Source organism: Myripristis murdjan, chromosome 17 (assembly GCF_902150065.1).
Source record: "Myripristis murdjan chromosome 17, fMyrMur1.1, whole genome shotgun sequence".
NCBI classification, from domain to species: Eukaryota; Metazoa; Chordata; class Actinopteri; order Holocentriformes; family Holocentridae; genus Myripristis; species Myripristis murdjan.
This window is the reverse complement of record NC_043996.1, coordinates 1182895-1197210: the sequence shown is the minus strand read 5'-3', so window position 1 is coordinate 1197210 and position 14316 is coordinate 1182895. Positions and strand designations below refer to the sequence as shown.

The 14316-nt window shown below is 41.1% G+C and overlaps 1 protein-coding gene across 1 annotated transcript; it reads right to left on the bottom strand.

Moving 5' to 3' along the window:
• Window positions 1–5808: 5808 nt before the first annotated feature.
• On the bottom strand, window positions 5809–13977 carry cyp7a1 (cytochrome P450, family 7, subfamily A, polypeptide 1). The gene is made up of 8 exons (XM_030074541.1): window positions 13744–13977; window positions 11889–12129; window positions 11292–11501; window positions 10180–10374; window positions 9828–10027; window positions 8671–8801; window positions 8364–8542; window positions 5809–8183 (listed from the first exon to the last, which is right to left on the bottom strand). The coding sequence occupies exons 1-8, from the start codon at window positions 13824–13826 to the stop codon at window positions 7881–7883; spliced, it is 1542 nt and encodes a 513-aa protein (XP_029930401.1). The 5' UTR covers window positions 13827–13977; the 3' UTR covers window positions 5809–7880.
• Between the last annotated feature and the right edge of the window lie 339 nt (window positions 13978–14316).

Sequence of the window (14316 nt, the reverse complement as noted above, 5' to 3'; positions counted from 1 at the left end):
ACGACTGGCAGCAACTCAGCCTGTTCAGCCATTGTAAATAGCCTGTCTATAATGCAAATAAAGGGCTGCCTATGAGAGTAGGCTACTAGATACAGAGACCTATACCCAAACGTCTGTAAATATAGAGCGTGCTCACTTTATCAGTGGCCATAACAAACATAAGATAATGTGCTTTCCTCTTGGTTAAAATATCAGAGTGCAGCTACCACTGTTCCTCGATATAACTGAATTCATCTATTAACCTAAAAAGATGTCACATTACTAAAATACAAATGAAGCTCTTATAATTAAAAACATAGAAACATACAAAAAATTGCCTTTGTAACACAGGTAATAAATTAGAACTAAAAACTCAACAAACAAATCAAAAACACCAAAAGAATATATAAGGACAAGGTGGAGACACTCTTTCAGGAGGGCAGTGCCAGAGAGGCATGGAAGGGTGTTAAAACATTAATTGGCCTCCCCACTAAAAATAATATGATGGCAAAGGCAAAAAAGCTTTCTCTCCTTGAACGTGATCGGATTGTTGAGCTGCATAAGGAAGGCCTCTCGCAGCGTGCCATTGCTGCTGAGGTTGGACGCAGTAAGCTTCTTAAAAGATCCTGAAGGTTATGGAACAAAAAAGTCAAGTGATAGACCCAAAAAAATTTCACCGGCCCTGAGTCGGAGGATCCAATTGGCTGTCCGTCAAGACACGGGACGATCGTCGGTCCAAATTAAGCTTGTCACTGGTGCCAACTGCAGTCCCATAACCATCAGACGGCATCTGCGAGAGAAAAACGTCTTCAAAAGCCTCGTCTCCTTCAGCGGCACAAAATTGCCCATTTGGAGTTTGCATGAGAGCACCAAACAGAGAAACATGAGAAAAAAATGTAACCCTGACAGTCCTGATGGCTTCCAATGTTACTGGCATGACAAGGAGATCCCACCTGAGATGTTTTCTACACGGCACAGTGGACGGGGCACCATCATGGTCTGGGGGGCTTTTTCCTTCAATGGAACAATGGAGCTTCAGGTTGTGCAGAGGCGTCAAACGGCAGCTGGCTATGTGGAGATGTTGCAGGGGGCATCCCTCATGACTGAAGGCCATCGTCTGTGTGGTCATGACTGGGTTTTTCAACAGGACAACGCTGCAGTTCACAATGCCCGCCTGACAAAGGACTTCTTCCAGAGAAAGAACATCACTCTTTTGAACCATCCTGCGTGTTCCCCTGATCTAAATCCAATTGAGAACATTTGGGGTTGGATGGCAAGGGAAGTTTACAGAAATGGACACCAGTTCCAGACAGTGGATGCCCTCCGTGAAGCCATCTTCACCACTTGGAGCAACATTCCCACTAGCCTCTTGGAAACACTAGCATTAAGCATGCCGAAACGAATTTTTGAGGTGATTACCAAGAAAGCTTTTTTGCCTTTGCCATCAGGAGGTCATGACAGTGTGGATACCTGACAGAAAATGACACTGAATCCACATTTTTGCCAAGATTTGGGCTTTTAAAGGCAGTGGTCTTGAACTTTTGTCTCACTCCCATTTCTTCTTTTTGCATTTTGAAGCTCTACTTAGAACCTTCTTAAGATCCAACAGTGCAAAATGTAAATTCTTGCAATTTCTCAACTGGTCTTAAAATTTTGATCAGGAGTGTACAAAAGTCCGAGCTCAGTGTTTGTGACACACATGGGTTACCTTGTGTCAGTGTCCCTACCACACACACACACACACACACACACACACACACACATTGGGGCAGACAGCTGAGTTGGCCTTGACAGCTAGTGGACTGTGTACTAGTTACATTGTTACCTATCATTTTCACAAGCAGTCAATGAATGTCCACACATACACACACACACAGAAACATACACATCCACGGGCAGATGAGCCACGTGCAACACCAGTTTCAAAATACGTGCACCAAAGTGACATTTAGTTCTTGATTGATATATATATATATATATATATATATGTGTGTGTGTGTGTGTGTGTGTATACATATACATATATGAATATGTATGTGTGTGTGTGTGTGTGTGTGTGTGTGTGTGTATACAGCACAGGCCAAAAGTTTGGACACACCTTCTCATTCAATGCGTTTTCTTTATTTTCATGACTATTTACACTGTAGATTCTAACTGAAGGAATCGAAACTATGAATGAACACATGTGGAGTTATGTACTTAACAAAAAAAGGTGAAATAACTGAAAACGTTTTATATTCTAGTTTCTTCAAAATAGCCACCCTTTGCTCTGATTACTGCTTTGCACACTCTTGGCATTCTCTCCATGAGCTTCAAGAGGTAGTCACCTGAAATGGTTTTCACTTCACAGGTGTGCCTTATCAGGGTTAATTAGTGGAATTTCTTGCTTTATCAATGGGGTTGGGACAATCAGTTGTGTTGTGCAGAAGTCAGGTTACTACACAGCCGACAGCCCTATTGGACAACTGTTAAAATTCATATTATGGCAAAAACCAATCAGCTAACTAAAGAAAAACGAGTGGCCATCATTACTTTAAGAAATGAAGGTCAGTCAGTCCGGAAAATTGCAAAAACTTTAAATGTGTCCCCAAGTGGAGTCGCAAAAACCATCAAGCGCTACAATGAAACTGGCACACATGAGGACCGACCCAGGAAAGAAAGACCAAGAGTCACCTCTGCTTCTGAGGACAAGTTCATCCGAGTCACCAGCCTCAGAAATGGCAAGTTAACAGCAGCTCAGATCAGAGACCAGATAAATGCCACACAGAGTTCTAGCAGCAGACCCATCTCTAGAACAACTGTTAAGAGGAGACTGCGCCAATCAGGCCTTCATGGTCAAATAGCTGCTAGGAAACCACTGCTAAGGAGAGGCAACAAGCAGAAGAGATTTGTTTGGGCCAAGAAACACAAGGAATGGACATTAGACCAGTGGAAATCTGTGCTTTGGTCTGATGAGTCCAAATTTGAGATCTTTGGCTCCAACCGCCGTGTCTTTGTGCGACGCAGAAAAGGTGAACGGATGGATTCCACATGCCTGGTTCCCACTGTGAAGCATGGAGGAGGAGGTGTGATGGTGTGGGGGTGTTTTGCTGGTGACACTGTTGGGGATTTATTCAAAATTGAAGGCACACTGAACCAGCATGGCTACCACAGCATCCTGCAGCAACATGCCATCCCATCCGGTTTGCGTTTAGTTGGACCATCATTTATTTTTCAACAGGACAATGAGCCCAAACACACCTCCAGGCTGTGTAAGGGCTATTTGACCAAGAAGGAGAGTGATGGAGTGCTGCGGCAGATGACCTGGCCTCCACAGTCACCGGACCTGAACCCAATCCAGATGGTTTGGGGTGAGCTGGACCGCAGAGTGAAGGCAAAGGGGCCAACAAGTGCTAAACACCTCTGGGGACTCCTTCAAGACTGTTGGAAAACCATTTCAGGTGACTACCTCTTGAAGCTCATGGAGAGAATGCCAAGAGTGTGCAAAGCAGTAATCAGAGCAAAGGGTGGCTTTTTGAAGAAACTAGAATATAAAACATGTTTTCAGTTATTTCACCTTTTTTTGTTAAGTACATAACTCCACATGTGTTCATTCATAGTTTTGATTCCTTCAGTTAGAATCTACAATGTAAATAGTAATGAAAATAAAGAAAACGCATTGAATGAGAAGGTGTGTCCAAACTTTTGGCCTGTACTGTATATATGTATACACACACATATATATATATTTGTATATGTATATTTCTTTTTTTACATTTTTTTATTTTAGTTGGTTATTTTTAACACTGCTCATATATGAAGTTATGTGAAAATGTGACAAAAACAAACTGCACAAAAACTGCTTTTTTGTGCAAGTATGTTTTTCACTGCCTCACAATAGCAGCATGCACTGCAGCATTTTTTTGTTATTGTTGTTTTTTTGCCTAACTTGTGCCAGTGATGCATTGTAATAGCAATATTTTTAAATCACTGTCCACATGGCTTAATATTTTTAAGATAAACTGAACATACATAGTATTTTACAATGACGCATTTTTGTGTAAACGTGCTTGTATGCCGCAGGGAACTACTTTGTGTGGAATGCATTGAGTTTAATGGATAAGGGTCATTTCATGTCATTTCACCAAATGGCCCACGCACTTAGGTCTCAAAAAATTCTGAAAAATTCACCAGTTGGTCCTTATTTATCCAATAGGCACACTGTAAAATTTTAGTTTGCTCGTATGGATACTTTTTGATATGGCCAATTTAGTGAGGGGAGTATGTGTCGATTTTGGTGCGATTTTCGCACGTCCTTATTTTCTGAGCATGCTCTTGGTGACAGTGGCAAGGTAAAACTCCCCTTTAACAGGAAGAACCCCCAGGTAAAACCAAGACTCAGGGCGGGCGGTCATCTACCTCTACTGGCTGGGTGGAGAGGGGAGAGAGAAACAAAGAGACAGAGACAGGGAGATAAGGACAAACTGGGACAGATGACAACAACAGAACTCCAGAGCATCCTGGGGCTTTACTGCACTTTACTGTGCAGTAAAGTGCCCATTCTGTGCCCATTCTTTATTTTGCAAACTTTACAAATTGAGACCATTTTGGTGTGATTATCTTCAAAATTGAAAAAATGAAGAATGGCCACAGAATGGGCACTTTACTGCCCATTACTGTGTGACATTTTACAATTTTTCAATTTTGAAGATAATCACACCAAAATGGTTTCAATTTGTAAAGTAGTCAATTTTATGCATATTTTATGTATGGTGAAATTCAGAGTGGGTACTTTACTGTGGAAATTTGGAAGCAAAAACCCAAACTGTGTGAATGTGCAGCTTAAGAGATTTGGTAAAAAGTTCATGAGAATGTTGATGTTTTGACAAATAAATGCATTTCTGGTACAATGGTCATTGTATTTTAGGTTAATAATGACCAAATAACAAACACTAAATGAATATAAGACACAAACGCAAGCTACAATGGTTTAATATTGAGGAATTTCTATATTCGCAAGTGGTGAAATAGCCCCATGTTTGGGATAACAAAAAAAAAAAAAAAATGAAGAACTTGCATAAAGAAAACATGTTTTATATCCCAAGAAAGAGCCAGCTTTGAACTTTAAATTAAAACAGAGATCAGATTTTTTAAGACATTCCCACATGCAGTTATGGGCCAATGAAAATCTAACATGAGAACTTTTTTTTGGATTTGGAGAAGCTGCCATCCAGAAAGCGATGCATATATCTGACTAAGCATTAATGCTTTGAACAGTCCATGTATGTATCTCAAAGCTCTGAAAAAATCAAGAAGCTGGGGCAAATACAAAGTTGTTTTCTGAAGGCCCAAACATGGTCGACCACAAAACCCGCGTAATTTTTTTTCCATTTTTGAGGGGCTGGCATGCCTACCAGTTATGATGTATGACAGATGTTTTTGTATATTCTGAGAGAGTAGGTAGAGGTGTATTATCGTACCAAATTTCAGTTTCCTATGTGGTGTAGTTCCTGAGATACTGACACCTGAAAATGGAGGAAAAATAAGGCCAAATCGCACCAAAATCGACACATACTCCCCTCACTAAATTGGCCATATTTCAAAAACTATCCATCTGAGCAAACTAAAATTTTACAGTGTGCCTATTGGATAAATAAGGACCAACTGGTGAATTTTTCATAATTTTTTGAGACCCAAGTGCGTGGGATGTTCTGAAAATTTGGTGAAATGACATGGAATGACCCATAAGAGACATCAGATCACACAGACAAGTACAAATGAACTGATTTATTAGCTGTTTGCACAGCATGTTCATGTCAACACATTAAATAACACGCATAGCATGATTCCTTCATTTACCAAGTAAGGGGAGAAAAAAAATCATGTAAAAGAAAAAAAAATCATCTGTATGTTCAATTAATTATCAAGAAATAAATGTCACTTTGGTGCACGTATTTTGAAACTGGTGTTCTGGTTATGGTAATGAAACATGCTCTGTGCAAAAGGGAAGCTACGAAAAAAGGGGAAGAAAAGAGGAAAGCATGGAATTGAAGTTTGGTTTGCATGTGACAGCAGCAAAGTCAACATCCCTCTCCAGTTTCAGTGAACTGTGGCTGCAGCTGACAGCATTTCCAGCTTTTGGTGATGTTTTTTTTTTTTTTTCTTTTTAGCCTCACGTTTGCCACTGCTCCATAACTCCTGTTAAAATAAAGATAAGAGTGCTGTTTCAGAGTGCTTCTTTTCCTGAGAAGAGTGGTAGCTGACCACAGTGTTTCAGCTTTTCAATACAAGTTGTTGACAAAGAGGTGCTATGAATTTTTTTTCTAATCCGAAGTTGAAATTTAAGCCAGAAGCTTTTGTGCCAAGCTATCCAACTACAACAAAAATATCACATCACGTTCTCAAAAGGAGCATTGCTTTGGAAAAGAAGTACATACATTTCATTAATATTACACTAAACGTGTATAACTCACTATCTTTTATCCAGCTTTATTTTGCTCCTGTTGCCCAGCAGCAGAAATATGCCAGGGTGCAGTACACAGCTGATCTCACTGTTAAGCAGTTTGTTCAGCAGCAATAATGATAGTGAGGAGAGTGTTACACTGATATTTTTATTTCCCTGGCCAATAATAAGGCACTCAGCTGAAATGTTTGAGGACTTTCACAGTTCAATGAGGACTACCTGTTTCCTAGTTTCAGATACAGGTAGAGCAAAAGACAAGGTCAGTGGAATCCGTAGATTAAGCTACAAGGCCAGAGGGAGCTATAACTTTTACTGCAAGGTGGAGTCTGTAAATGTTACTTTTTGCAGTCTATAAAAACTGATAAAGAGTTTGATGAGGCTGCACAAGAGCTTGCATGTCTCTGCCTCAAAAATAATCAGCTGGATGAAATGATTGCCATATAGAGGAGAATGGTGGACATAATGTGGGTAAAAATAAAACATTTCCGGAAATTTGCAGAATTTTTATGAAGCTGTTAACTTAGCCTGTTACAGATGAGCTCATGGACACCAAACTCAGCCGTGTCCCCAGTAGATTATTGCCTTTGGTCCTCCATACTAACACTTCAGCATTAAAGTGCAGATTGGGACACATATTTTTGTCCAAACCTGACCAAGCATAGTAACTGGGCCCGACCCAAACCCGACAGGCATTCTTTTTTGGTGTCCAAACCTGATGCCCAAGATTTTGCTTGTCCTCCATTACTAGGTTATATTTATCACCTGAAATAGCCGACCCAAACCTGAATGTAATTTCAAAATTTTTGTCCAAACCCGGCTCGTCCCTGTTGGGTTCAGACAGGTTTCGACAGGTTCCAATGGATTCCGACGGGTTCCGATGGCAACAACTTGCAATATTCAGGACTGACATGACATGATGATGATGTAGCTCCTATGATTTGGATATTGCACTTGGCCATATTGCGAATCACACAAAAAAAATACTGTCATCAAGTGGTTTCAAAGGGTTATTCCACCCATAATATAAAGAACACACATTCTCAAATTAAAACATATGCAAGAAAAAATATACAGTTCAGTCTATTTACATGTACAACAAGCCATTGTCATTGGCATTTCCTGTGTTACATTTACACTATGTACATATCAACCAGAATTCAGGGAGCACTGGGATTACAGTAATGACATGGGCTCAGGTCAGGATCCCCTGAAGAGGGATGGTTGAGGTCCCAAAAGCACTGAAAGGCTTCAGTAAAGTACTAAGTAAGGTTCTGTTTTTGAGTTGGCTCACCCAAACAAGATGTGCAGCAGGTTATCTGAAAACAACTTGCCATTTGCTTGAAAGAAATGGAAAAGCTCCAAATCAGCTTCCACTGCTCAGGTTGTCTATTCAAATGTCTAAACTGTGTTCATGATAAAGCCTTTCCCAGTCCAGACGAAGCCAAGCAGACTCCCTCTCCTACTGCCTCGATTGCAGCTTGTACCTGAAATCCACATCATAGCTTGGCTGGAGGATTCCCAGGCCAGCACGGGATTGGTCAAGGGGTGGGACCTTGACGGCAGAGTCCAATAGCTCCATGTCAAAGTAAACAAGCACCAAAGTCAGGAACTGCTTGATCTCGTGGATGGCAAAAAACCTGCCAGGGCATTTTGTGACGCCAGAACCAAAGGGCATGTAGAAGTAGCGGAGCCGACGGCCGCCGCGGAAAAAGGTGGCTTTCTCCTGGCCATTTTCATCCAAGAATCGGTCAAACTTGTACTCCTGTGAGGTGGAACAGAGACAGAGGGGAAAGAATTATGGCATGCATGACTTTTTTGAGTCTCTCCTAAAGTCAGTCATTTCTGTCTTTGTAGTTTAAATGTTGATTTCTGTGACAGCAGTTTGCCCTGAGTTCCTGTTAACTTTACTGCAAATGACTTTTGTGTTCTGAAGGGTTCTTACATAGGGGTCCTCATAGATCTCAGGATCGTAGTGCAGCATGGGTGGATACAGAGCAATGACATCATCCTTCCTTATATGATAAGCTTCCTGGTTGTCAAGGTGAAGCAGGAAGTCCTCTTTGGCAACGCGCACATTCATGGAGGCACTGGAGAGACGCATTGCTTCTTTTATGATGCTATCTGTAATGAGCAGGGAAAGAAAGAAATATAGTCAACTTCTGTATGGCTTTTTGTCAGCCTGTTCATTTGCACATTACACATGTTTGACATTCCATATAAGCTGTAAAGTCACATTGTTTTCTTCACACCTAGAACAGGCATGTTGTCCAGCTGTTCCCTAGTTAGAGTCAGTCTGGGATCACTGGGGTCAGCCGTCTGGCCCGAACTCTCCAGAACTTTCTGCACTTCTGCACGGGCTGCTTTCATAGCATCTGGACTCCTGCAAACAGATATAATGCATTCTTAGCATGGCAGCACAGGATGGCACACAAACACACACATGCATCTGTACCTACAGGCAGACAGGTCTTAACACTGGCCATCACATTAGTAAAGGCTCTTTAGATTTGAAATAACTACATTTTCATATGACTGTTAATTTTGCTGCTCTACATTGTTGACTGATACACTGTAACACAACCCCCAAATCAAATTAGATGCTCAAGTCTTGTTTTTCTCCGATGTCAAAAATGTGGGATGAGATAATCCCACCTGTTTCCAACACTAATCAACATGTCTCTAGAAATTTCATGAATCAGGTGTCATTTTCTTGATACTAAATGGCCAATTTGCCTTATTCTGCCTAGTTTTTACATATTTATTTGTTCCCAGAAAAAAAACTCCTGCATTCAAAACTAATGGGATTATCACCCCTCCAGCAGATTTTTCCACTTGCGTAAAGAAAAACTGAATATGAGACTAATTGACTTGTTAAGAGAGAGTTCTGCACTGTGAAGGCGCCAAAAAAATTGTAGTTATATCACAAATCACAGCTTAAAGTCCCCATGAAATGACTCTCATGACTTCTACTTCCTGTAAAACAAAGCATCTTAAATAGTGACATCATCCTGCACTAGTGGGTGTAAATTAAAATTGCAACCAATAAAACCTTCACAAATATTTAAACATCCTCTCTCATCCACTTATCCCTTCAAGCAAATTGTCTGTCTTTCCCAAACTGACATCCTGTTTGTTGGCACTTCCCTGCACCATGTCCCCCCCAACACATCCTGTTTCACAGGAAATCATCAAATCATCAGTCAATCATTTGATGGGGTCTTTAAGCTGGTGCCATCATGAGATACCTAAGAGATACCTAAAAGACTAATGAAGAAACACAGAAAGCATGGGATATCGGTACTGTTGTCCTGTTTTTCTTGCTAGAGCAATATGTTATGGCCTCAAGAGGCTGTTTCATCCCTTGAAAGCCCACCATGGTCAAGAAAGAGAGAAATAAATCCTTTACCTGATCATGTAAAACAGGCTCCAGAAGGTAGCCGGTAGGGTGTTGGCCTGGGAAGCCCAGAGCAGAGCAACATGGGTCCTGGCCTTGCTCAGGTCATTGAAGGTAGATAAGGAGTCATTCAGCAGCATCCTCATAGCGATCAGGTCAGAGACGTTCTGCCTCCTGGACAGTTTCTCAGCATGCATGGTCTTAGCTAGGTTCTGAAAGACATACAGTATAACACACTGATATACGAGGCTAGACTGTGTCCTAACAGTGGACAAAAACAGAGGCGATTTTTTTTTTTCCTTTAGTCAGAAATGTAAGGTGAATACAATAGAATAGAGTAGAACAGAATGAGATGTCCACTAACCTCTCTGGCACTGTAGGCGCTCTTAAAGACGTGGATGGGCAGGCCAGCCACCAGTGCTGGGAAGATTTTGTCAAACTCCTTGAAGTTCTCCAGAGCGTTGAGTACCAAGGCCTTCTGAGCTGCCTGCCGAGCCTGGGACTTATCTTCTCCAAGCTCCTTACCGAACAGAGTCAGGTAGCCAGACTCAAACATCACCTAGAGGACAGCATAAGAAAAGGGTTGGTGTCTCTCATGGAACAGCAGGGCGTGTGGGCCATCGGTTGCACCCAGGCGACTTGCCAAGGATACACATCCCATGACCACAGGGGGAGGAATCACAGAGGGGAATTAGTTTAAAGGTAGAGCGGTGTTACCAAAAACTACACAACTACACAAACAAGGTGCAAAATGCCCCGACTTGACGGGTCAGATATTCTTCATCTTCACAAGTCTTTTAGTCTCATATTCAGTCTTAAAAATCACGTCATTTTTTTTACTGTTTGAAGAAAAACAAGATTTTAACACTGAATCTGAGACTGAATCACAGGACATATTCAATGAGTTATGTACTCGTGCCTGCACAGTTTCTGGTGGTGCAGACAGAAGGCTCCGTCCATATAAATACTTAACATTGAGTATAAATGAGCCTTTAGAATGACGCAAAATGAACAACAAGCTCAAAATTGCGTGAAATTGACATTAAAGTACATTCCAACACATTGTTTGGGTGTTGTACATGATTATGTGGGAAAAAAAATAGAAGACATTGTGTTGACAATGCCGTGTTGATTAAAGCGTCACTGTCATGTGTTTTGGAACTCTTTGGCTCTCTGTACACATGTGAAGACAGAACGCAAAACACGACAGTACTGGAACGGGGCATTGGCAGCTGAAAATATGCAATGTCAGCTGAGGAAAATATTTGAATATGTAATCCAGACTTTTACTTATATTTCTAGGATATTTTATCAGTTTACAAATTCTCAAGTCTGTACATTTCCAGATTTTCCGGGATGCGTGGGAACCCTGATTGCTGACATGTTGGAGGAACTGAAGAGAGCAGGGGAACTTTTATGCTTGTTATTCCTGCGTTGCATTCATGAACATGGTCTTTGTGGGCTTTGTGGCCTTACCTTGTAGCAGAAGGCGAAGATGCCGTCCACCTCCCAGCGGTCAGTGCTGGGGCTGAGCGTGTCCGACCTCAGCATGACGTCCTGGAGGTGGCCCATCATGGTCTCTATCAGGGAGGGCAGAGCCTCACCCTGCAGCGTCTTCAGAAAGGTCTGGTGGAGGTTCTCCGTGGTGTGGCCGTGGCGAGGATCGAAACTGTCATGGCCGAATGCCTGGTGACAGAAGGAGACAGCTTCAAAACTGCTGCATAGCATTGCCGACGATGGGAAACAGAATCCTATTTGTTCTCCCCATACTATGAGCCAGCACCAGGGATCCCCAAGGGGCCTTGAGGGGTTACCAGGGGGTCCTCAGCTAAATGACAAATGCTTTAAATTAAAACATCTATTCTTATCAGGGTCCTCATGCAAAAATCATTTCAGATGAGTGTCTGTGGTTCAGTGAAAGTCAACTTTGGGGTCCAGAACAGGAAAAAGTTTGAAAATTCCTAGACTTTTTCAAGAGTTTTTCAAAAAACAAAATCACAAACACACACACACGCACACGGACACGGACACGGACACGCACACGCACACACACACAAACAGACAAATACTCACTTTGACAGATGTAGCGAAGTGGAATTTCCTCCAGTCCAGGTGTCTGCCCTGTCGGATGACAGCATGGTAGGAAAAGGGGTCGCACAGGAAGTGGATGTACTTGCCAGCAATTTTGCAGGTGAAGATATGGCCGTACTTTCTCTGGCGGCTGCGGAGGAACTGCAGAGGGTTGGCCCCGAACTGCAGTGCACAGCCAAGGTAGGGGATGAAGCCATTTTCAACTGCAGGCTCACCAGGTTGCCTGTGGGGGAGAGAGGCACATGGGTAAAATATTACGTATAATATCTAAAATTAAGAACCAATGAAAGATCTGACTGTTTTCTACTACATTTCCCCACCATTAATAAACCGTAGAACTGATCATTCCTATTACTTTCACAAAAAACAGCTGCAGTAGTACAAGGCTACTGATTTTAAAGAAAATGTTTGGCCCATTTACTGCAATTTTACATTGCTACAAGGAATTTTGCAAATTATGCAGGGTTACTATCCATCACTTTTTTAAATTTGAATTTTTGGTTGAAACCCACCTTGTCCTGCTTCTGTGGCTGACAAAATCATCATCATTCATAAAACGTGGAACTGGTAATTGGTTGTGTTTTGGCTGTGTTGTGTTTTTTTCTTTTTGATAATAATGGTATACATATAAGGACATTCCTTCTTAAAGAAGAAAACAGAGTGCTGTTGATAACTACAGCCAGTCAGCAGTCACTTCAAAATGTAAATACTCCTTTCAGAACTCGAGTCACCACCACATATTGACAGTGAAACCAAACTCACTCAGGTATTATTATTGTTCTGACATTCTAAAGTTAACATCACCCTCCCAGCAACCACAACATCACCCAAACACAGACCAGGTACCCATGTTGTTCTGGTTCCATAGCAACCACCATATCAAATTAATGTTATTATCATGGTTACATATGAATATTATTGTTGCTAGTGCACATACCTGTAAATAACTAGAAATTATTCAGGATTCAGGATTGTTTTTCAGATTGCATTCATCACTTTTAGTTCAGGCCCATTTGGAGCTAGCCGCCAGCTTTAGCCCTGAGGATGTCAAGCTGTAAACGCAGTCTGACGTGTGGAGGCAGGGCTCTTTGACTGCTGCAGCATCATGGCTCCATGAACTCTGCACCAACCTGCCAAAGGGCCTGCTGGCTCCTTTTAAACACTTTTTTAGACTTGTTCATTCCCTGTTTTTTTTTTCTTGACAGATTTTATTTGAAATGAATATGAAGATATATTTTTTAAAGTTGGAAACTGAATAGGCTTGTAAATAAATTATAATAAATAATAAGTAAATAGTCCTAATCATACTGCCAATTTCCCTAACCAAAAAAATAAATAAATAAATAAAAATACAAAAATACAAAATAAAAAAATCCCTTTTTAACATGACACAAAGACGAAAACCCTCAAAGATAAGTGTGGTTAAATCATCATTATTATTATTTTTAAATTTTATTTATTTGTTTTATATATGTATACTATTATTATTATTATTATTGATTTTATATGTATACTGGTATATAATTAGACAAGAATTGGTGCTGTTCATCAAAAGAATGGCATCTACATTTTTTTTTCCAAAACCAAACCTGCCATGGTTTTCAGAGGATTCATCTGTTGCTGAGGAATATCAGTTTCATGGTCATGTCATGTTTTGTTTTGCAGGCTCTTCCTTACACCCTTTTAATGGATTTTTATCTTGTAAGGTAGTATTTTGAAACTCTCTTAATAAATGCCATCTATAGTTTTTTTTATTATTTTTATTAGTAGTAGTAGCATTATATAACAACAACAACAACAACAAGAATAATAATAATAATTAGTAAATTTGTCTTACCTGCGTCGTATTCCCACAGCGAGCCACAGAAGACAGCAGAATCCCACCACAACTGCCCAGATCAGTGCAACACTCATTATCATGATGATGATGATCAAGAGGATCCAACACAGCAGAAGACTAGTGTACCTGCTCTCACTGCTGCACACAGACCAGCTAGGTAACTGCCTGGTCACTAACTGAACTACAAATATAACACGACTTAGCTAATCAGCAGAATGACTCAACTAGCTTTCCAACACGTCCTGGACACGGTCAGATGTCTATAAAAAGATGCCAGCTCAGATGCTGAGGATGTGTTTCTGTGTGGAGGCCGCCGGAAAAAGCTGTCTGGACTAAAAGCTGCAGTTTTCTAAAGCAGACAATGCCCATTCAAACCAGCAATGAATGAAAGGACACAATTGCTGCAAGTCAAAACGCACAGCTCACCAGCTGATTGTGTAAGCCACACTGTGTGTGAGTAAGTGCATGTTCAAGGTAACGTGTTTCACTCCATGCCCCAGGTTTTTTATACTTTAGTCCCCTGGCTAGGCCATAGGGCGGAGGGCCTGTGGTTGATGATGTCATCTGTGG

Excerpts from the sequence above, each read along its gene's own strand:
- cyp7a1 (XM_030074541.1), bottom strand. The coding sequence starts at position 13,826 with ATGATAATGAGTGTTGCACTGATCTGGGCAGTTGTGGTGGGATTCTGC. Across the intron at positions 10,028-10,179 it reads GCGCCTACAGTGCCAGAGAG|AACCTAGCTAAGACCATGCA; the intron begins GTTAGTGGACAT and ends TATGTCTTTCAG. Across the intron at positions 8,802-9,827 it reads AGCCTGTTTTACATGATCAG|GAGTCCAGATGCTATGAAAG; the intron begins GTAAAGGATTTA and ends ATCTGTTTGCAG.